This window comes from Apteryx rowi, unplaced genomic scaffold (genome assembly GCF_003343035.1).
Source record: "Apteryx rowi isolate R43461 unplaced genomic scaffold, aptRow1 scaffold_366, whole genome shotgun sequence".
Taxonomy (NCBI): Eukaryota; Metazoa; Chordata; class Aves; order Apterygiformes; family Apterygidae; genus Apteryx; species Apteryx rowi.
Window position 1 is genome coordinate 765,646 of NW_020450152.1, and position 22,279 is coordinate 787,924.

At 41.5% G+C, this 22,279-nt stretch overlaps 1 protein-coding gene across 1 annotated transcript in view; it reads left to right on the top strand.

The window, feature by feature from the left end:
* Positions 1-11,964, top strand: part of STMND1 (stathmin domain containing 1) — a 52,330-nt gene extending 40,366 nt beyond the window's left edge. Inside the window, 7 exon segments of the mRNA XM_026073311.1 lie at positions 2,673-2,786; positions 3,668-3,846; positions 7,430-7,587; positions 9,792-9,796; positions 11,133-11,256; positions 11,692-11,815; positions 11,817-11,964. Coding sequence (XP_025929096.1) covers positions 2,673-2,786; positions 3,668-3,846; positions 7,430-7,587; positions 9,792-9,796; positions 11,133-11,256; positions 11,692-11,815; positions 11,817-11,964 — 852 coding nt within the window.
* Positions 11,965-22,279: the final 10,315 nt, after the last annotated feature.

Here is a 22,279-nt window from a genome sequence, read left to right on the forward strand (position 1 = left end):
TAGACACTGAGATGTCCTGCTCCCTATTCAGTTTTCCTAATCATCCTGCAAGCTACTAAACAGCTTTGGATTTTAGAGTTTTGAAAACAGCTCTGCTCATTTTAAAATATACATACATTTCAATTTCCTCCACATAACACCAGCAATTATAGAAACAGATGTTTGTGATTTTGTAGTCACTTTTCCCAACATTCACATCTGTGCGACTGGCTTTTGTTTTCATTCTCACAAGACAAGGCATAAAGAGACTTGCACTTTTTTTTTTCCTTCCCACCATTATTTTCACAGCTTTTCACAGTTCCCCTTTTCTCTATGATTTCAACTGTTATGCTTTACATAGGCTCTGTTGCGTGTTTTTTCTTAAAGGAAAATATCTTATATTTTTATTTATGAAGAATTATCTTCTATTTTTCAACCAGTGCAGCACAAACCCTAATGCCTTGATCCTACTAATACTTGCTCATTCTTCATTTTATAGATTGATAAAATGTTACTAAAATTAGAGAAGAGTTGCTATCATCTTCAGTCAGCATCAAAGTGTGACAGCAGTCTGCTCTTGAAGCCTGTAGCTCCTATTGTTCAAAAACATACTGTTCCCTATGTTAAATTAATCATGTGCATGGGATATTCAAGGATCAGTCTCTACAGGTACAAATTTTGTTAAGACCTGAGAAGGTTTTTTTCACTTCATAAACATGAATGAGTGTCAATCTCATGCCACTTGCTAGATCCTGTATACCTTATTTCATCAAACTATCACTTATCTTTCTTTTTACATACCAAAAATTAATCTGTAAAATATGAATCATAAAGCTTACCTGATTTCTGATTATACTACAATCTATGATTTTATACCTACATTTAATCAGCTTCCTTCCTTTGATAACTGATGTTCAACTTCCATTTTATCACTGCATTCATGTTTGAAGACACAAATATGAAAATCAGCTTTTCACAAGGATTAAAATTTCACCTGTTATTTACTCATAAACAAGTTTTAGGACTGCACTATCATTGCAAGTGTTTAATCACAAATGCAAACAAGAAACTCAGTGTGTATGTCATGTCCTGACTTATACCATGCAGCAATCACATTTTAGTGCAATCATATACAACCTGCAAACATTTGTTTTAGTGTTTTGTTTTGGTTTTTTAAGTTATTTAACTTGCATTCTGTGTGAATTCAAAGGGGGCAAAAGAATCAGATCCCTGTTGGTTATGCCTGAAGAATAAAATTTCTTGAAAGACGCTTCTATCTGAAGAGATAGCAGATTCACATCTGAACGTTACGGGCAGCTCTCAGATGTCGGCACAGGGAGGCATGAACCGTCATACCCACGCGCTCTGAGCTGGGTAGAGAGAAAGTAGTTACATCCACGAAGCCACAGAGCAACCTTGGCGCCATGCTTTGCACGGTCAAATAAGGCACGCTGAGGCAGGCAAAGATCACTTTAGGCTCACTGTCACACAAACAAATTTATATGACTTTCCAACCACAAGGGCTGCCTGGTTTGGACTGCAGACAACAGGAACCCTTAGGGCTGCCTGCAGCCATCCATACAGAATGACCTCGTAGGCAGGAGTCATTCTCTCTCTCAGTTTCGGGGTTCATTTGATTCACAAAGCTCACCAACCTTACTACTTGAATAACACCTGTCAGGTAAACATCTTAGTTTCATGTACGTGGAAAAATTTGGGCAAGTGTTAGAATAGGTTTTCTAATGTGAATCAGAGTAAGGTTACAAACTGATATGTCTTTGCGACCAGGGTCTCAGGAAATAAAAAAATAATTTCTCACAGGCATCAATTTTAATTTCTTAGATTTCTTTTTTTCATATTTTGGTTTTATACAAAGTGTCTGTTTCATGTCAATACTTTTAAAAAAAAAAAAAAAAAAGTTTATTTCTCCTAAGTAGGACATTTGATGATCCCAACACAAGTGACCTGAGACATGACCAGTTATCATCTTCATCAGCTACCAGTACTCCCTTAATATTTCTCTGCTATCCTTTATAATCAACTTTTAGAACTATAAATCATGGCTTTTTTTTTCCTTTTTTTTTTCCCCCTACAGACATCTACTTCTAAGGATATGAACAGAAACAAACAGTAATCAATAAATTGCACAATGGTTTCAAAGGACATTTAAAATATTTTCTCTAATCACAACCAATCCCCGTTTCCTCCCATTTAAAAGCTTGCCTTGCAGTTTGAAATTTCAGATTCAGGACTTATCTTTTGCAGTTGCTAATGGTGATGAAGAATATTTAAGAAATCTGGCCAGAGACTGAAACTTATTTCTTTTACCTGAAAGTGCCTTGATCCTCTTAAAAAAAAAAAAAAAGAAAAAGAAAAAGAAAGACTGGAGACACTCATGCGTCTTCACTGGAGTTCCCACAGAAGGTTCACTAACCCTCTGAATGACCTGCGGAGATTTGCTGCTCTCAGATCAATATCCCCAGTGAGCACACGAGAAACACATTCCCTCAATTTCAGATGAGGGCGCCTGGACAAAGATGATGACATCTGTATGCCAGGACACTAGAAGAAACCCTTCTGTGGTGTTATTTATTGTAGCAACAGGCCCTGGCAACAGTCAGACTCCATAGTGATAATGCATAACCAAGCTCCCAAGGAAGATACTACAGCACTTCTACTCCCTGGACTTGCAGCAAGGAGAAGCAGATGGTCACAGTTTTGCCATAGGCTGCAATACTTCTAACAGGCTTGTTGTAGTGCAGCTGTCCTCTGAGGAGTTAAAGAACAAGCATGAAGCCAAAACCCAGGTAGTGACTTCTTCCAAACAGACTCTGTACAAAGAATGTTAGGAGATGTCTTAGCATGGGACATACATACACAGAGGAATGGCTTTGCTGATATAACCGTAGCTCTGACTGTCACTGAGCTCTTTAAGAGAAGTGTTATTGCTCAATCAGCTTAATACAACCCTTAGACTACAGGGGAGGCAGGCTGACCATTTGGCCATGTATATGAACTGATTTTTACAGCATCTGGAAAAGTTGTTTTTTCCACAGTGTCGCACTTGCCTCATTAAAGATACAACCAGAGGCACTTATCTCCTGCAACAGAGATGAACTATAACACCTCAACAAGGTGGGTTTTTCCTCAAAAAGTTATTATGAGACTGGGAAACTTGTATATATGCAAATATTATATGGTATATTTGCACAGCAACTTGGCAAGGCTTGCTTGACTGAGTTGGCTCAGGCCCAAACATACAGAGAAGAGACAAGAATACATCTAGCCTCTAATTCTGCATTCTTTGGAGGTTCAAAGCTATTGTTTAGAAGGCATGTAAGTTAAGACATTAGTATGTGCTAATTTAAAGCTCAAAGTTTACTGTGGTCACAGATTCCTAACCACTGACCTACCTACAGGTGGCACTTAAAAGTACTGAAACATTACTCCAATACATCTAACTGGATTATGGACACGTTCACACTTAAGGTCTGCTTCCTTTCCAAAATGCTCTAAGTACCCTTTCATCACCATAAAAATCAACTTGTGACCAGCTGTGGATAAATGCCAGGAATGCCTCATGTTCCACTCTGCTCAGAACCTGCCAATGCTTTGGGGCTATGCTTCTCCTTAAGTGCACATGAACTCTCCAAGGACTTTTCTTATTTTTTTCTATATTTTCTTGTAGACTAAAAGTGATGGCATTGCAAGAACAGGGGCTGGCACCGCTTGGGATGGGGCAGCTTGGCCAACAGACAATTCAAAGAATGGAGCAGAACCTGAAGATGAGATCAGTGACGCAGACTTCCCTGGGGAATTRCCAGAAAGATTTACATCTTTTCAAAAAAGAAGCAATGCACAAAACACAGATAAACACAAAGCACAGGTAGGAAAGCAAATGTCACTCCAATCTTCAGAAAGGGCAAGAAGGATGACCCAGGGAACTACAGGTCAGCCAGTCCCACCTTGATCCCCGGAAAGGTGATGGAGCAGCTCATCCTGGATACCACTTCACATGAAGGACAAGAAGGTGATCAGGAGTAGTCAGCATGGATTCACAAAGGGGAAACCTGATAGCCTTCTATGACAGAATGACTGGCTGCATAGATGAGGGGAGAACAGTGGATGTTGTCTCCCTTGGCTTCAGTAAGGCTTTCAACACTGTCTCCCATAACATCCTCACAGGCAAGCTGATGAAGTATGGACTAGATGAGCAGACAGTGAGGTGAACTGAAAACTGGCTGAATGGCAGAGCTCAGAGCACTGTGATCAGCAGCGCAGAGTCTAGTCAGAGGCCTGTGTCCACTTCTGTTCAACTTATTCATCAATGACCTGGATGAAGGCACAGAGTGCACCCTCAGCAAGTTTGCTGATGATACAAAACTGGGAGGAGTGGCTGATACACCAGAAGGCTGTGCTGCCATTCAGAGAGACCTGGACAGGTTGGAGAGAGGGCAAAGAGGAACATCATGAAGTTCAGCAAAGGCAAGTGCAGAGTCCTGTACCTAGGGAGGAATAACCCCATGCACCAGGACAGGCTGGGGGCTGACCTGCTGGAAAGCAGCTCTGCAGAGAAGGACCTGAGAGTCCTGGTGGAGAAGTTGACCATGAGCCAGCAATGTGTCCTTGTGGCCAAGAAGGCCAGTGGCTGCACCAAGAAGAGCATTGTGAGCAGGTTGAGGGAGGTGATCCTCCCCCTCTACTCAGCCCTGGTGAGGCCACATCTGGAGTACTGCGTCCAGTTCTGGGCTCCCCAGTAGAAGAGAGATATGGAGCTGCCGGAGCAAGTGCAGCAAAGGGCTGCTAGGATGATGAAGGGACTAGAACATCTTTCATATGAGGAAAGGCTGAGAGAGCTGGGCCTGTTCAGCCTGAAGAAGGGAAGACTGAGGGGGAAGTCTTACCAATGCACTTAAATATCTGAAGGAAGGGTGTAAAGAGGATGGGGCCAGACTCTTCTCAGTGGTGCCCAGTGATAGGACAAGAGGCAACAGGCACAAACTGAAACACAGGAAGTTCCATCTGAACATAAGGAAAAACTTCTTTACTGTGAGGGTAGCAGAGCACTGGCACAGGCTGCCCAGAGAGGTTAGAGAGTCTCCATTCTTAGAAATGGTCAAAAGCTGTCGGACATGGTCCTGAGTATCCTGCTCTAGGTGACTCTGCTTGAGCAGGGGTGTTGGACTAAATGATCTCTAAAGGTCCCTTTCAACCTCAACTATTCTGTGATTTTGTGAAACAGTAGCCAAAGTTTATACCAGCTCTGCAAAGGGAGAGACATAGGAATGCATAATCTTGAGAGTCTATTGCTGCATCCAGCTTCTATATACAGTAATGTTCATGCTGTGACACTGCAAGTATCGAGCTCTCAGCACTCATTCAAAGCCATGCAATAGTAGCAGAAAATATTTCCTAAGTGATGATTATGTTCTGCAATATGACTCAACCCCTACTACCAGAACAGGCAGCAGGAYATACTTTTCTTGGCAGACTCCTGGAATAGATCAAGAGAACAAACTCAGCCTTGTACACAGATTTTCAGATTTGAGAAAACTTAATTTCCAGTGGGTGTTTTGAAGAATAAGTACTCAATATTGTCACTTTCTCCCTCCTCCTCATTTGAAATGAGCCCTCTGTAACTGGGGTTATGGCACACCGGGAATATGCATTGCCCATGCTAGTGGTGTCAGTCTGCTGGTACCATGAGTCAGTCTGCAGCACAAAACAGCCAATACAATGCCCCTCACCAGCATCAAGTACAGACAGTAAATAAATACCATGTTATTCCTTAAGTTTGCAATGAAGAGTTACAGGGCAAATTATCCTACAGAGAAAACTATCAAAGCTCCAGAAACTGTCACTGTGGTAAGCAAAGGTCTGCTAAAAATGTAAAAAGGAATACTTAAACCAAACTCTATAATCTTAGGTTATTCAGTTGTAGTAAGAGTTGCTAAGGGAAAAGCAGCACCATCGTTGGTGCATATAAAAACCCTAATTTAGTCGTTTAAATCTTCTAATTTTCAAGCGCTATGAATGGCTTACATTTCACAAACACACTAAATGGAAAATTTAAAGTGGTTGTTTACTCTTTGTAATAAACAAGGGATTGTAATAAAATATTTCAAATTGAACACAAAAGGAATAATTACGGGTGTTTGCTATTCATTAAACAGGACTTAACTCCCCAGGCCACAGAAGGATGTGATGAAAGGATTTCATTTCAGATTGAACAAAATAATTTGCTTGCTCTGAAATAGAGTGGTTCATTTAATTTCACGTTCCTTTTGAATTTCTAAACAGGAAGGTTTTTTTGTCTTGAAACAGAAGATTGAAGCATTTTATTTCAAAAATATCATACCAAGATATTTCAACTTTTTTCAGAAACCAATGCAAATTCACATCACTTGTCGATGTTGCCCACTCATCTCACTTATTTTTTGACAAAAAATGTTTTGGTATACTCTGGCTTCTGCCACATTTACAGATGCTGACTGGCAGCTGAACCCCAGTTAATGCCTTTTGGGTGACTGGTTCAGTTATTTTGGAAGAGGTACGAAATCAAATTCTACAACATGGTAGATGTCCTGTATTTTTGTTTTACAACCAAAAAAAATACATCATCATACTTATTCTGCTTATAAAGAGTAGCAGATGTCAAATAGCTGTGATTTGATTTGGTCCAAGTATTCTTCATACAAAAGCCCTAACTTCTGCTCATATAGGTTGGGCAGATGGTGCAACTGTCAACTGAGGGCTGCAAAACCTGATGCGTTTTGGCAATAAAGTTGTTCGTTTTTTATCATTCATGTTGAATATGTGGAAGCTAAACAGCCATTCAGAAGAGTTATCAAAATAATGTTTTTACTCTTAATTGCCATTCATAAATATATAATTAAGTGTTGGAATGCATACAATCAGGTCCAAATGTAGCAATGTTGTTACAGCAAAAATTAGACAGTGAAAACATATGAAAGTTTTGGGTTCATTTAAGAGAACAGCTCAGTTATCTTCACAAAACAGCCCATTAATAGGCTTGTCTAATCCCATCCTAGATTAGCTTTCTCTAACCAGCTCACAGAACCCTTCAGAAGTTAATTTATAAAGAGCTCTCTATGGCTTTCATTTGGGAATATGCTTAAAACACTGGCTTTACAGGCCTTCAGTATATGCTTCCACATTTTCCTGAACACAGCCTCCTGGGTATAACTGACCACAGCAGGAAGCTGAACTAGGTGGAACTCATGCAAATGTCAGCACCATTTTTCAAGCCACTAACAAGCCTACTGCAAAGTTGAAGCAGGGAAGAAAGCTTTGAGGAGGCCTTTTCCATTGGACGCCTTCAGTAAATAACCCCCTGAATAAAAACTCTGTATTTGGAAATGGCATTCAAACAAAACTTCATGATCTAAGTGTGCTACAAGTAATAACTTTTAATGTTTTCATCTTTCGAAGATGCGTTCCTCACCAGCAAGTTCATCAGTAAATCAGGGCCCATACAGGAAAGGGGGAGGCAAAAGTCATCAGACATTCTGGAGGAGCTGAGGATGCAGGGAATAATCAAGAGCCAAACTACAACTGCTGGGACTGGAGAAGTCCTGGAAAACAAGTGTCATTATATGAGACAGGACCTCTGCTACAGCTCTGACCCTCCTATGAGCTCCCTGTGATTCTATTTCTGCACGCACAAACCATCCAGGCAAGTTTCCTCTAAGATTTTATAGCGAGTTGTTAAACAGAACAGTAATATGGAGACGTTCTTTAATACCACAGAAGCTGACCGCAGTTTTCATTCATTCGTTTACAGCTTCCAGGCTCATTTCAAATGAGGAGGAGGGAGAAAGTGACAATATTGAGTACTTAATTTCCAGTGAGTATTTTGAAGAATAAGTTTTCTCAAATCTGCAAAGCTGAAAGAAATTTGCTGTCAAGACTTGTAATTACACTTAAATCAGGACATCAGAAATCCTAAATATCCACATTTCTGAGAAGTCTACAACTCACATTTGATCCCACACTGAGAAACTGTTGCAAAATGGATTTTTAAAATGATTTTATGGAACTGGTATGGACTAAGAAGCTGTTGTCCTTTTTTTTTTTTTTATTGAGTAATAATCAAAGATTTATTTTGGCTTCTGAACTCATAAATTTATTTTTTGTTGTCAAGCATTATGTTAAGGATCAGATGCCTCTTCCAGATCAGGTTTCAAGTAGCAAAGGAGGGAGAAGGTTTACAAGGAGTTTGTAAGAAGTTTAATGCCATTTGTGGAYATGCACAAAATGCGATCCTACCACTGCTTAGACAAAGCTGAACACAGAAACAATTAAAGCTCAAACCAAGGATGGTTCCGAGTAGCTTTGTGGTTTGAGACAAGCCATCCACACATCTCCAGCCTTGGCTACTTTTATTAATAAAGAACACACAGAAACTTCCATAACAAGGACTAAACAAACAAGTGCCCCCTTACAATCTGGCCACTGGCACTGCATGACACCTTTCCCACTGCCAGCACTTTGGGGAGTGGGGCTGGAGGGTATCTGAGTACAGCTCTGCTATAGCCTTTGCGTGCTTCCCTCAGGCAGATTTTTGAGCATCTGAGAGGATTATCCCCTCYATGGTTAAATTTAGATAGCATACTGCAGGCAGGATTTTGCAATTTTCCTCTTCATAAGCAAGGCAAGTGTCTGTTCTTTTTTCCTTCTGTATTAAAAAGCTTTCTGGTATTAAATTACACATACTCTTCTACTGCTCAGACTGTGCCATTTCTCCTTAGAATTTCTATATCCCTCCTAACAGGAGGAATTTTTTTTTTCCAGTCAATACAGCTTTTAAAAATGAACCTTGTACTTTTCATTAAGAAAGCCAACTTTTCCAAGTGATATTTTACATTTGAGCTGGGCCCACCGCTGAGCAACCTGCAAGTGAAAACATAAATCTGTCACTAGCTGTTAACTATTAGCTCTCCCCTAGCAGCAGTGGAAGATTTGGCCTGTGCTACCTCCTATAAAGATAATTTATTACATTTGAGCTCAAATCCAGCAAATTACTTATGAACAGAGGGACAAAATTCACTGAACACAGACCTAGTAGAAAAGGGTTATTATCTAGTTATTGTTACAACATACAGATATGGATTTTGACCACAAACATGTGTGAATTGACACCTAAAATATTGTAATTCACCAGGCAAAAGCATGAATGAATTTATGTAAACTATCCATCTAGCACTAGTTTCAATGAAGGAGAGAGCTCATTCACCTCACAGCAATGTGAAAGGCTAGTGCAACTAGGTTTGAGTTTATTTTTCACAGTAATACTGAAGATTGAGATAGCCTTGCAAGAACTTTCCTATCTGATCACAGACCTTTCTCCATGTAAGTATCTGCAACTTAAGCTTTGGTTACATTACCTTACATCAAGGTTTTCTGTCATTGCCAGTACTGTGAAATAACTATGCATTAAGCCTTCAGTCTTTTGACTCTTGCTCACTTTATCCTAAGGGAAGAAACTCTAAGCGGTACAGGCTCGCATGCCCTGTTACACCTGTTTCTAAGCACTGGTACTTTAAGGGAACAAAACTATTGAGAGCAACATTTTATGGATCTAGTGCAACAAAGCCAGGGAAGACCCACACATACCACAGAATAAAACTAGCCTCTGTTATTTTAACAGTGGCTATTACTCAAATTGCCAGCAGAGCTAGAATTCCTACTTGAAATACAGATATAAAAGCATCTTTGCGTGATTGTTTCAGCATTTCAGGAAAAGAAAAGTGTAATTGATATTTTTCCTCCAGTGCTTCAAAGGATTTTAGCTGATGTCWCCTGTGAAAACATTTCATCCTCACCCATGAAGAGTTACATTAAGCTCTTGACCAACACTCCCACTCCCTAAAAATGGCAGGGGTTGAATTGTAGGCAGCACTGGACGCTAGTCTGCTAGCGCAGCAGCAGTTGTGGGGCAGTCTATCAGGCACTTTTCAAAATCTCCCTCTAAAGGTACTTCTATATACATGAGCTAGAGGGTAAGCAAAAGGACCAAGAGCTATAGTTTCAAGTGAAGCAGACTATGGGAATTTGACTTACTTATGGGTTATCATTCACAAAGGATGTGTATAGATTATTATATTAGCATTTCCATGGCTCATAGCTTTCACTGGGGCTTCCTTGAAGCTATGAGCACTCCTGATCTCCCACAGCTATTTAGCTCAGAGTTGTTGTTTTCTCAGCTTTTATAAATAGAGAACAATCTGGGAAGTGACCTGCTTGCTGAATAAGTATTGCTCAGTATGCAATACCTTCCCACTTCAGCCTTTGGTTAGAATGGCCTTTGTCAGTAGAAAGATTTTTTTTCCCTCTTTTGTTTCATTTTTATGATGATTGAACATTGCTTTGTTCAGAACTTTGTGTGTCATCTGCATTGAAAAATCTCCTTCGTAAATCAATTTTCTTCCTACTGATTCATGTTCCACCTTCATCTCACTAAATGAGTCATTTTCTATGCTATTTGCAGCACCTAACACTTCTGGCAGTGAGGCCTGACTTCTAGAGTTATTTATGGCAGTAAGAGTCTGGGGAGCAGATAGCTCAGGAGACTTGTAACAGGATAGTGAGTATTTAACCAAAGGTCCTCAGTTTGAATTTAACACTGCTAAATCTGCTTCTTGTACAGGAAAGAGCCTCAGCCTCCTGGCTGGGCAAATAACCACACCTTTCCAGAAGTGCTACCCTCAGCAGCAGAGATCTAGGATTGGGCTGCTCATGTGCATGCAGTAGAGGCCAGCACCGTCACTTTAACATGATCATGAAGCTCTAACAAAACCATCTTAAATCTCTTCACTAGTAAAAAAGTAACCTCCCTACATACTTAGGGCCTCATTACCAAATCTCCTTGTCTGCTGAACGTGCAGCAATGTTGCAAGCTTTACAGAAACATCACTCATCAGGAAATGGGATTCTCACTATGGGCAACACTCACTCAAATAAGCGAACACTGAGGTTATTAGCACATTATTACCTCTAGGCTTTCTTTGGGATCAAAGTCCCTCACGTACTCAGACTTATACACATGAAAAAAGCTGGAGGCAAGTGACAAAGTGTCATTCCAACATCAAAATAAACAATACTGCAATTTTTTAATGTCTCTACAGACAAAGGCCCTGGAAAAGACGCTGAAGCAGCCACCAGCTAAGCTGAAAAAAATCATTTTGAAAAAAAAAAAAAGTGGGTGATATTACAGTGAAGGACATATGAAGACTTCTGCTGAAGAGAAAAAACAGGCCATCTAATTCTGCTGTTTTTTCAGAGTTTGTTTTATCATCTAAAGGCCTCTGCTTTTTACAAACTTAGCTAACGACAGTTTATCTGCAAGCTACTATCAAAATCTGATCAATGGCAGGGCAGTGAGTACTATATTCATCTCATAGGCATTGAAAGGCCAGGTTGTTAGTTTATTTTTTGCTGAAAGCCTGAAAGATTATCCTAAAAATATACATAGAAGAGGAAGTTTCTGGAGCAGTTCTTTCTATAGCAAAAGATACATCTTCAATGGGTACCACAATAAATTGGCTAAGTTCAGTAACAGCTGGAATTATGTTCTGGTTGCGTTTGGATAGAAAGATARAAGCAACTGCTGCATGTGTTCAGTACACCTACTTCCATCCCTCATTATAAAGTGCTGTTTTATTTCTTTTTTTTGTTTTTTTTTCTGTTTTTTTAGAATAGAGGAACTGAACAAAAGGCCACAACACACTGCATTTTTTCCAGCAACTACCCATCAAACTACAAGTAAACAGACTGAAAAAGACTACCCAAGTTTTGAAAGTCAAGAAGCAAGAGACTGCTCAGCCCTCACCTTTAGATGGGGAGCCAGGTGTGCTTCTGAAGAAAGCAGTAGCTGCAGTAGAAACCACAAACGATTACGCTGAGGACTTGGCCATTGAGTCTGACGTAACTTACAACTGCCTCAATGAAACAACCTGGATCTAAGCTCTCTTGCAAGAATGAACCACTCTGCTCCCTGTGCTTTTCTTTTCTTGTGGGCACATGTAGCTGATATGCCACAGGGGAGAGCCAAGTCCTATTGCTGCCCACTCCACCTGGGAAAATGGCACATATCTGACTGTGATTGCTCCACAATAATTGAAAGTGGCAAAAGAAAGGAGGAGGACCAGGAAGATGACTAGCCAGTTACACAGTTTGGGCACATACACATTATCGTGGTTCTTGTAAACTTACTTAAATTATATTTAGCTCACTACTTTGATGGCTCTAGGAAAAGATTCCCTTTCCCTARGGAGCAGAAAACAGTAGGTTAGAAAAGTATTCTGTATCCATGGGAAAACAAAAACAGGAGTGAGCAGGGAAAAGAAAGAGCTGTGAACAGCAGAGGTCTAGGGCAGCAGAACATGGAAGGACTCTAAGAGCAAGAACAAAGTGTTTTAACTTGCTGTGCAGGGCAACAGGGAAAGAGGTGACTGCTTCAGATAGTAAGGTGACAACAGGCCACAGGAATGTTGCTTTGAGAAGCATTGAGCATACCAGGAAAAGACAGAACAAGTACAGAAACTGCAGTGGAGAAAACAACTACTGCACTGAAATATATAAAGCACAGGGGAGCAAGTTATCCATATGGAAGGAGATGACTGTTTCCGTAACTGAGCGATGCGCTTGGTCTGCCTTTTGAATTTGCAATCACCCACACCTTACCTCCAGTGCACATGCAACATTTAGCGTCGCCAGCTCTTCCAAAAGCAGTRAGAAAAGCAATCATGCCCTTTGTGCTTTCCCTTCTACCATCCACACGATCGCCTTCTGGTCCACCTCCAAATACATGCAGTCCCCACTTCCATCCTGACCACAGGCTCAACCCACCTCCCTTACCCATCAGTCCTAGACCATAACTTACCTCTGCTCCTGCGCTGGCTTTTTATTTCCTTCTCTCCAGCTACAGATGACACTATCTTCCTGTCCACTTTCCAAGCCCAGGAGAGTCAGCTGCAGCACAGGACCATTCTTCTCTTAAATCATAGGCCAGGTACTGCAGAAYAGAGGAAAAGATATCTCCTGTTTTTGCACACTCCTCCCAGGAAGAAAAAAAACCTGCCGAGCTTTCCTGCTTCCTCTTCACTTGCCAGACTTGTGCTAAATCACTAAGGGGAGGGGCAAGAGCTTTTTTTGCTTTTTGAACAGCTGGGAGCCCACCTGAGGAGCTGAGAAAGGCAGCTGACCAGAGAAAAAGCTTATCCCTTCAGTTGAACTCCAGTCTTGGCCAAATTGGCAGGTTTTGTGGAAAAGATGGGGCACATTAGCAAATACAGAAGAAAACCTGAAAATAAGCCTGTATTGCCTGGAAAGAATAGTAGAAAAGTGTGTGTGTGTGGGGGGGAACCTTAGGAAATAGAGAAACTTGATTTGGTTGATTCAAAATTACGCAACAATGACAAACAGAAGTAAGAAACCTGAGGATATAGCTTGTCTGCACAGTTCTAACTAACTAGCTAACTAACCCTGGCTCCTCACTGAATGTTGTCTCTAAGATGGATACCTTAAACCAAGGCTACATGGCCAGGTTTGGAATAGAAACATGTGTGTGTATACATGTATATATGCATACAAAATGGTTCACTTAGCTGGGGTAATTTGCCTCCTTTTGTAGTGAAGATAAGGATTAAATTATTCAAGTGCTAATAGTCTCCCAATGCTTTCCCACAGTTTGAAGGACAAACTACTGCCTGCCACCAGCCAACACCATTTCTCCCACAGTTCCCTGGGAGAGGACCTTGACTCTCCGCAGCACAAAGCACCAGGTGATATGTCCCCAGAAGGCCTTGTGAAACGGAGGAGCACAGCATCAGGAAAGGTGGCTTTTTTGTAGTATGAATGCTCATGATCCCCTACCTGGCTCATCTGTGCATCACAGATGATTACTAATCTCTCAGATTAACTCTACATACAGCCTGAAAAAAGCAACAGTAAACAAAAGAGCCTTTTTGGGTGTTATTACTAACAGCAGTCTACTTAGAAAAACCTCCTAAAAAAATAAATCAAAGACTCAAACTACCATTGAACTGCAGCACAATGTAGTGTAACTGGTAGGCTGATGGGTGATGCTATCTGCCTTGTCATCTTCAGCTGGGGAGGACAGAGAGCTGTCTCAGAAGCTAAACACTAATCTCTTCCTCCTGCAGACATCCAAGTGTTTAAGCCCAGAGCAGGTGCCTTTTTCATGTCCACCTCAAAGGACTGGGTGGGTGTGAAAGGTATGTAGCCTGCTATGCAGTGTCAGGTTGCTCATATAGGATGAGACCTCCCTGGATGACCATGTTAGACCCATGGGAGTAATGTTCCAAGTCTAAGAAGCTTGTTGGAAGGGACTGTGTACAAGTAGTGGAAGGCAATCTCAAAAAAAAGCATGGTTCCCTCCTCCCAAAGTGTTCATGACAACTGTAATTATTGCCTCTGTTAGGAGAAGCTACTGAAACCTGCAATTCCATACTTTCAAAAAATGATTTTTGCATAGTAAGTTTCTGAGCCCTTTCTTGCAATAGATGATATAAACTATTGGCCAGGCACACACCTTAAATCTTTTCTGAACGTAGAAACTGTCTAAAAATAAAGTTCAAATCTCTCTGTTAGGTAATGTTTGTACTACTAAAAAGCAAAGCAGTTAAAGGCTGTCTTACTGAATTGTGTATTTACCTGAACACTGATCTAACTCCCATTGAAAACCATCCATATCTTTCCATTACCTTCAGTGGATGTTGGACTTCTCTTGGTTCCTAAAAGAATAGCTAAGCAGGGAGAACAAAACTGCATTTCTGAGCAAAGGAATTGCCTGYTGTTTCAACTGAGTTCAAAGGAACAGGACACTGAATATTCCTATGAATAAAATTACACTGAAATATGTCTGACAGCTGATTTCTGCAGGGTGGCTAACTGCTTGGGCAAAAAAAGCAGGGCAGCAAAGCGAAGACAATGAGAGCTGCTCTGTTCATCAGTCTTCCTTATGCCTATAGCAAAAACCTACAAGTAGGTGCTAGATGTCTGTTTTTAAAAAGCTTTCAAGTATTTCATGTTCCCCTGTTTGACTGGGAGGTCTGTTACCAAAGACATTGGTGCAGAGTTCAGCAAAACCCACGACCAAGCACCACTGACTTGTGTCATACGCACAKTTGCACTAATTCCTGCTCCCTGAAGGATCTGAAAATGGCTTTGGGTAGGCAGCAGGAGCAGGCAGCACCATAGCACCTGAGCAAGAGAGCACCAGCCTACCTTGCAGCACCATGCTCTCTCTGCTAGCCATTACAGGGGGAAGAGAGACACACAAGCCTAAGCAAAGCCGACTTGAGCAGAGATGCCTTTTCTCCCACGCTAGGGCAGTGATGGGAAAGGAAGGAGAAACACCGCATTTGTCCAGACCAGCCAGAGCTCTCCTCAGATACTCAACCTTCACAGACTTGTCTCCATAGGAGTAGTTTGCCTGAATTTCTCCCTCAGGCTTCACCAGAGGGCAGCCACTATGTGAAACTGAACTTGAACTGGCCGAGCAACTGGATGAACAGAGCCAGGGGTACAGACATTTGAACATGGGCAAACATCAGGATGATCAGTACTCAGAAATTGTCAAAGTACAARCCTGTAAAATCTTGCCAAACTCCTCTGAGAGCAGGCCCTTGTGAGGAGCATGTTCTGAGCCGCTGCACAGCCCTGGAGCTCCTCTGCTGCCCCAGGTTCCTTTGAGGCAACCACAAATCCATCAGCACATCACAGATGACATCAGCTAGCTGCATCTAACACATATCAGGGGGAGGGGCACAGAGCAGCAARAGTTCTGGTATCATGAGGCTGATGTGACATGTGAAGTGCTACAATAGCTATGGGGAAGGAGGGGACCAAAATGGATGAGCATGACACATACTATAACACTTCTGCTACTCCTACTTCTCCCTGTTCCAGGGTTTTACTGAGGTTGCAGCATGAAGAGAAACATGCAGGGCTTGTGGGCTGACTGACAGAGGAAGCACGGAGGGTAGCTCAGCTTACCATGACAACAGGCTGACCCTACCACAAGCAATCTGATCCCTTCCTCCAGTTCAGCCTTCATGGACTGACTGACCCTCAGCAAGCCATTGCATGCAGGCTGATGGCTCTGCACACTGTCTCACCAGCAGTGAGAACCCAGCCCTTCATATCTCACTCTCCCTCTTTGGTCTAATTCCAGCAYCACTCCCACATCTTCAATCCTGACAGTCTCAGCTTCTTCCTAGTCCTGCATGCAACATTATTTCTCATGATGTGGGATATAAATCACCACATAGATCTGTACTCCAGCAGACCCACCTTACTACTGTCTTCTCTTTGAGCAGGAGTGGCAGCATGCTACAGCAGCCTGCAACACCATTTGCAGATGCACAAGCAGCAGCAAGCTCTGGACTTGGCTTTCCCCTGGGAGGTCACCAGATTTCCTCTTCCTCCTCCCTCCCCAGCAGGTGTCACTCTGCCCCACCAAAATCCTGCTCAACTCCTCCAGGTCCTTCTGCAAGCAGGCAGAATAAGCACCCATCTCCCACCCTAACTTTCTTACTGCTGCTGATCAGCAGCCAAATTTACCACTAGATCACAGGGCAACTGCATGTGAAGACACATATTAGCACTCTGACAGCCAGCAAGAGCCCACTGCAAAACACATCCCCTCTCCTTTGGGCAACTTGTTCCTCTCCAGCTCAGGAGCCAGCAGTCACRCCAGAATTCCCTCAAAGCCTCCTGYATGCCTCCTGACACTACCTTCCCTCTTCTCCTCACCACCTTCCTTCTTTTAATAGGGAGGCAGTTTAATTGTAGCACAAAGATTAGGAAAAGCTGTGGGTGGTTAAGGGGGAAAGGACACCCAGAGGAGCAGGTGTCCAGCACAGCTGACCCAAATCCTGCTGCAGAGAGGGGCCAGATTCTCCTGGCTCCTGGGATCTGTTTGCAGGCTCCTCATCACCTGCTCCCAAGGAAGGAGGTCTGAGCAGTTGCTCTGCCTTTGAGATTAGATATTTATTTATGCATTCATCCATTTTTTTCCTAAGACATTTTGAGCAGGAAGGGAAAATATACCACACACACAGTATTTATATTGCTAGCCCTTTCAGTTGCAGTTTCCTAAAATACTTAGCTAAAAGAAAGGTGTGAATAAATATTTGTTTACGCTGTCACTAGAAAAAAAGAAAAAAGAAAAAAAAAAGAGTTCCATGGATACAGAAATAAAGTTAACAGGAAATAAAATTACGGGTATGTTATTAGTTTGCTTTTTTTCTTACTACAAACACAAATCTACCATAAGAAACAAAAACAGACATTTCCCTAACACTTTTTCCCATGCCAAACATCTATTAAAGGAGAATGTTCCATGTGGTAGTGAGATGAGCAGTTCAAGGGAAGGCAAATAAGCAAAATAATCAATGGATGAGGGCCAGGGCCAGATTTTGCTCTGACAGGGGTTTGCCTCTGTCTCCAGGAAAAGCAGTAACATGGATCTTGTGCTTGTGTGCGGAGACTGATACCTCTGGTTGTCTGGCAAGTTCATTCATGGGCAGGTAAGAGTGCTGTTGTACTTCCCTTTTTGACATGGTCAGAGTTGCTCCCTTCATGTTTCTGTTTCTTCTCTAAGGTCAGATTTTGTATCTTTCTCTCAACTTTCTCATTTTGTTCATCTATTCCTCTGACATTCTTCTTCTCTCTGACCCAGCTCTCCTTCTCTCCAGGATACAGGGGGGGCACTAGTCTTTACCTTGTCCTCACTGCATTGCAATTCTCTCCATGCTGAAGGAGAAGAATGTTCCATTTAAAACACCGGTCTTTTCTGCTGAGACACCAAATTCTTCCATTTTAAGGTAGTGTGTGGATGTCTGCGGCAAACAGCTTTCTCATAAAATGCAAGACACAGCTGACTGCCATGCCCTGCCTCTCTGGGGAGAAATGAAATGCACACCTAGACCAAGAGAGGCATTCCTAAATGAACTCCTGAAGTTCAATAGACAGGAGCAGCTGGCAGGAGCTGAGATCGCTCAGATTTTGAGTTGTTTGAACTCTACATCCAAACTGTTAAATCTTGAGTAAGTCTCCGTTTTATAAACAGCCTGTAGCGCTGAACCAGTCTGCTGCAGCAGCTCTCAGGAGCTGTCTGTTGTGAAGCTGCAGTTTCCTGTTTTGCTCTGCACACACTCTTAGTATCATCTGGAATGATGAAACTTAATTCAGTCCTTACAACCTTGTTTAAGCACTGCTTTATCTGACAGCCTCTGTCAATATAGCTGAGACCAAGCCAAATTATAAAATTGTGGGGATATAATTGTGCTACAGAATGCCATRCTTTGGCATAAATTCAGGGAGCTTAATGACAAGAAGGCCCATTAAATAATGTCATCTGACCTCCTATATATACAGAACATTACATTTAATTACTGAGTGTAGTATTAAGGGTACAGAAGGATCTTAAGCGAGAAATTTGAATCAGGGGCCTACAACCCCGATTTGTTTTTCTACATTAATTTTACATGTTAAAACAACTTGGCTGCTTTTCAAGTGCTGTCAGAAGTGCTGGTTTCCCTTTGAAGAGCCAAAAAGTTCCTTTTTCAGGCAGCATGTCAAGAGAAACCATCTTCCTCCCAGCACAGGATAAGCAAGTATTGAAAAGAGACTTTGGTGACTCCATGAGCAACTACTGAAGAAATCCCAAATGGCAGAAGACTCCCAGGTCTTAATGTATAAGGGAAATTTTGGGGGCAGCAGGCACAGGGAAAGGAAAGAATTCGTGAGGAAGAAGGGTTGGATACTGAAATGCTTCAGAATAGAAAAGTATCTGCTATGCTACCCCTCCCAGAATGGGAATAACAGAAATATTTTCCTCCTCCTTTGGAAGAAAACAAAGTATTTAATAAAACAAAGATGCAACCTTTACAAAATAAAAGCAGTAACAATCACATACAGCAGGTACTCCATTTAGCTCAGGAAATTCCCTCTCCTTTCCTGTTGCCTTGCTTATTAGGAAGGCACGGGATAAAGAGATATCATCAGCGATGTTAACACAGCTCTTCTGCAGATATCGTACATAAGCTCCAGTCAGAGACTCTCTTTTACTGCTAAGCAGCTAACTCTGGAGATATGTTTCCAAACAAGCTGATAGAAGCTATCTCGGGCAGGGAGAGGGGAGAACAGCGGTAGCTAGCACGTCCTACGCTGGTGTATGACCCCTGAGTGCCCTTAGTCGCAACTACCCAATTAACCCTTCTGCCTGGGATTTTTATTTTGTGGAGTGATTTGTTCTGAAATAAAGACCTGACTGATATATAAACAGCAGCATAAACTTGCCCTTTACCAGCCCTTCCCCACTCAGCTGATATTTTCTTTTCTCCTGTTCCTTCTGGGTTTTCTCTTTAACAGGTCATTTTTTATTTTTTATATTTGAACATCTGTGGCAGGTGGTGGATCCATTCTCCTTCTCCAGCAGATTTAGCATAAGCAATGCTTTTGTTTTGGAGCAGGGGAAAGTGGGAGAAAGAGAATAAATAAGGTAAATATAAATAAATTCAGAAAAAGATTTGCAAAGACAGCATAGGGAAGATTTTCTCTGCTGCAGATCAGAGTATTTACAGTAGTGTGCTCTGGCAATATGCAGTGCCTGGCTACTATACTATGCTGACATGACYGCTTCTATTATTTGGAACCTATTTATATTCTGGAAGATAGCAGAGCCAGCTAGTGATATGGAAGTGGATGATTATTGGCAATGACATCTCTACGAAATGCTTAGATTAGAGTCGTACTTAAAAATCAAATGAGTGAGATCTATCTGCAGAACTGTAAAATGCAAAAAGTCCTACTAGGCACTAAAAACTTCCTTCTGAAGTTGTATTCTCCTCTGGCTGTGAGAGCCATTACCTTTCCAGAACTAAAAACATGAACTGGTTGGAGCTAAAGAGTAGAAGTTCTCAGGCTTGGACTGCAGGAAATCAACATTATCAAAAACACACTGTGTTACACTGTGACTTCATCTATACCAGGAACTTAAACATGCCTGGGGCCAAATGGCATGAAACACCAACAATCCCCTATCAAATTATCTTTTCATCCAAAAAATGTCTGCATCTGAACATGGGAATGGTTGTTAGTCCAGAGTATGTTCTGAACTGTGCCTGGGAACTGCCTGGGAAAGTGCTAATTGGCCGCTGCCAAAACTGCCAGAGACTGTTCTGACAATTTAACACTATGACAATTTATATTCATTTATATAGTTTATATTCAGGAACCTTTCTTGGCACTAGAGGTGGATGTAGTCTGTCTGAAACTGTGTTTTCCTCACCCTCCTGACCAGTGTAGTATTCTGTCTTCTATCCTCCATATTATGTGTCTTTGAGCACACTGCCAAAAAGACTTATTTGTTCCATGATTACAGAACTACCGAGCAGAAACGAGCTATTTTAGTTAATAGTCATATTAAATACAAAATTAATTAAACTGGACCCAATCTGCTTGACAGAAACGCTGTGCTTGTATCTCAATGGCCCTAGTGATCCACAACTGTCACGCTTTACATATTCCTTCTTCCCTAAGAGTTCCTGAAAGATCACCCCTTGCACAGGCAGTTCAGGCATCCCTTGGGAGCACTTGTTTACTACAGGAGCATGACAGGCAAAAGAGAGGCTAGCAAAGGAGAAGATTTTCTCATGGATAGGCTTCATGAGCCAGAACACCAGGGCACTAAAAGTGCCCTTCAGCACTTGCCCTGCTCCTTGGTATATCCATGCCTCTCTTGGTTATTAGCATCATGGGATATTAGCGTTCAGAAGAAAAAATATTTCATGATCCTATAGGATACTGAACACAAGCACTAGATGGAGCAGTGGGCAAACTTCTGGACTCTTTCGTTGCTTATATTCAATTCATGAAGTTACCAGATAGCCCACTTGGAATTTGAACCATCAGGCTGAGCTCCAGATCAGTGCTTTGTAAAGGTGCAGGAGTGCCTTGTGTAGGGCTCCCAGCTGGAACTATCACGGTGGACTACATGACATTTTAGATTTAGTACAGCTACTGCTGATGTATAACTGGACACCACATTCTTAGATATATTCTTAGATGCTTGTACATACTTTTCTGCCTAACACTGTCAACCAATATACACTCTTTTTGAGGATTTTCATTACAGATCTGTAGTTCCACTGTAGCCCACAAGAAACATTAGACTGCTGAGTGCTTCCGTGAACATACAACAAATAAAGGCAGGGTTGTTTACCTATGGATGATACATTGCACCTTGTATGCCTTCCAGAAATACTGCAGCTTTGCCATAGCTGGTAGTCCACAAAGATTCTGGGCCTCCCTGCTGTCTGAGAATTTCCAATGTGAAGCCTTCCTGACTTCAGAAAATACAACATATGTATGGAGTTGGGGTGTGGAGGATTAAGGCATCTGTTCTGGATTCAAGGTATTTCCCCAGCTGGAGAAAAAGCTACCTTAAAGGTTCAAAATATGAAGGTTTGGTGGGGAAAAGTATTTTGTTAGAAAACAGCCTCATTATTCTTCAGGTAACATGGTGGGAAGAGGGGTGACAGATATAACTTCTAAGCATTTGGGAATGCCATTGCAAAATATATCTTTCTTTAAAGAACAAAAATAAAAAAGGAGAGAAGATATTTCCATGTCTTTCCTTGGCAAAAACAATCTTTGTAATGTCAACCAACAGCTAGGGTTGAGCTTATCACTACCTCCACTGTGCCCTGCTCTCCCACCTCAGTTCCCTGTTCTGGCTTCTGAAACCAACACCCTTTGGAGCAGACTAAATAATGGACTTTTCACTTCGGGGACTACATCAAATAAATGAAAAAAAATTCATGGGGGTTGCTTATGCAATTATTCAATTATCTCTAAGACCCTACTTTTTAAACCTCACTGTAAAAATGAAAGAGGGTCACTTTCAAAATGAAAAGTTTAACTGGATTGTTTCAAAAATGGCACTTACTCTAAGCTCTTACCCTTCCTTGATGCTTTCCCTCTAAACTATTTTTCAAAGTCTATCCTAGTTTGCCAATTTCATGCTAAATGGTTTTAGTTTTCTTGAAACTGTAAATGTCCCTCACCGGATTATTAAGATACCAGTGAAGTTTGAAACGATTACTTCGGAGTTATTTGAAGAATTATTTGTATCAGCAGCTAGACATGAACCTCTATACAAACATCTATATCATCAGAAAGCTGACAGCAACCCTAAATTCTTAATTTTTTTTCTCACTCCCCTCTTTTCTAACATGCTTCCTAAATT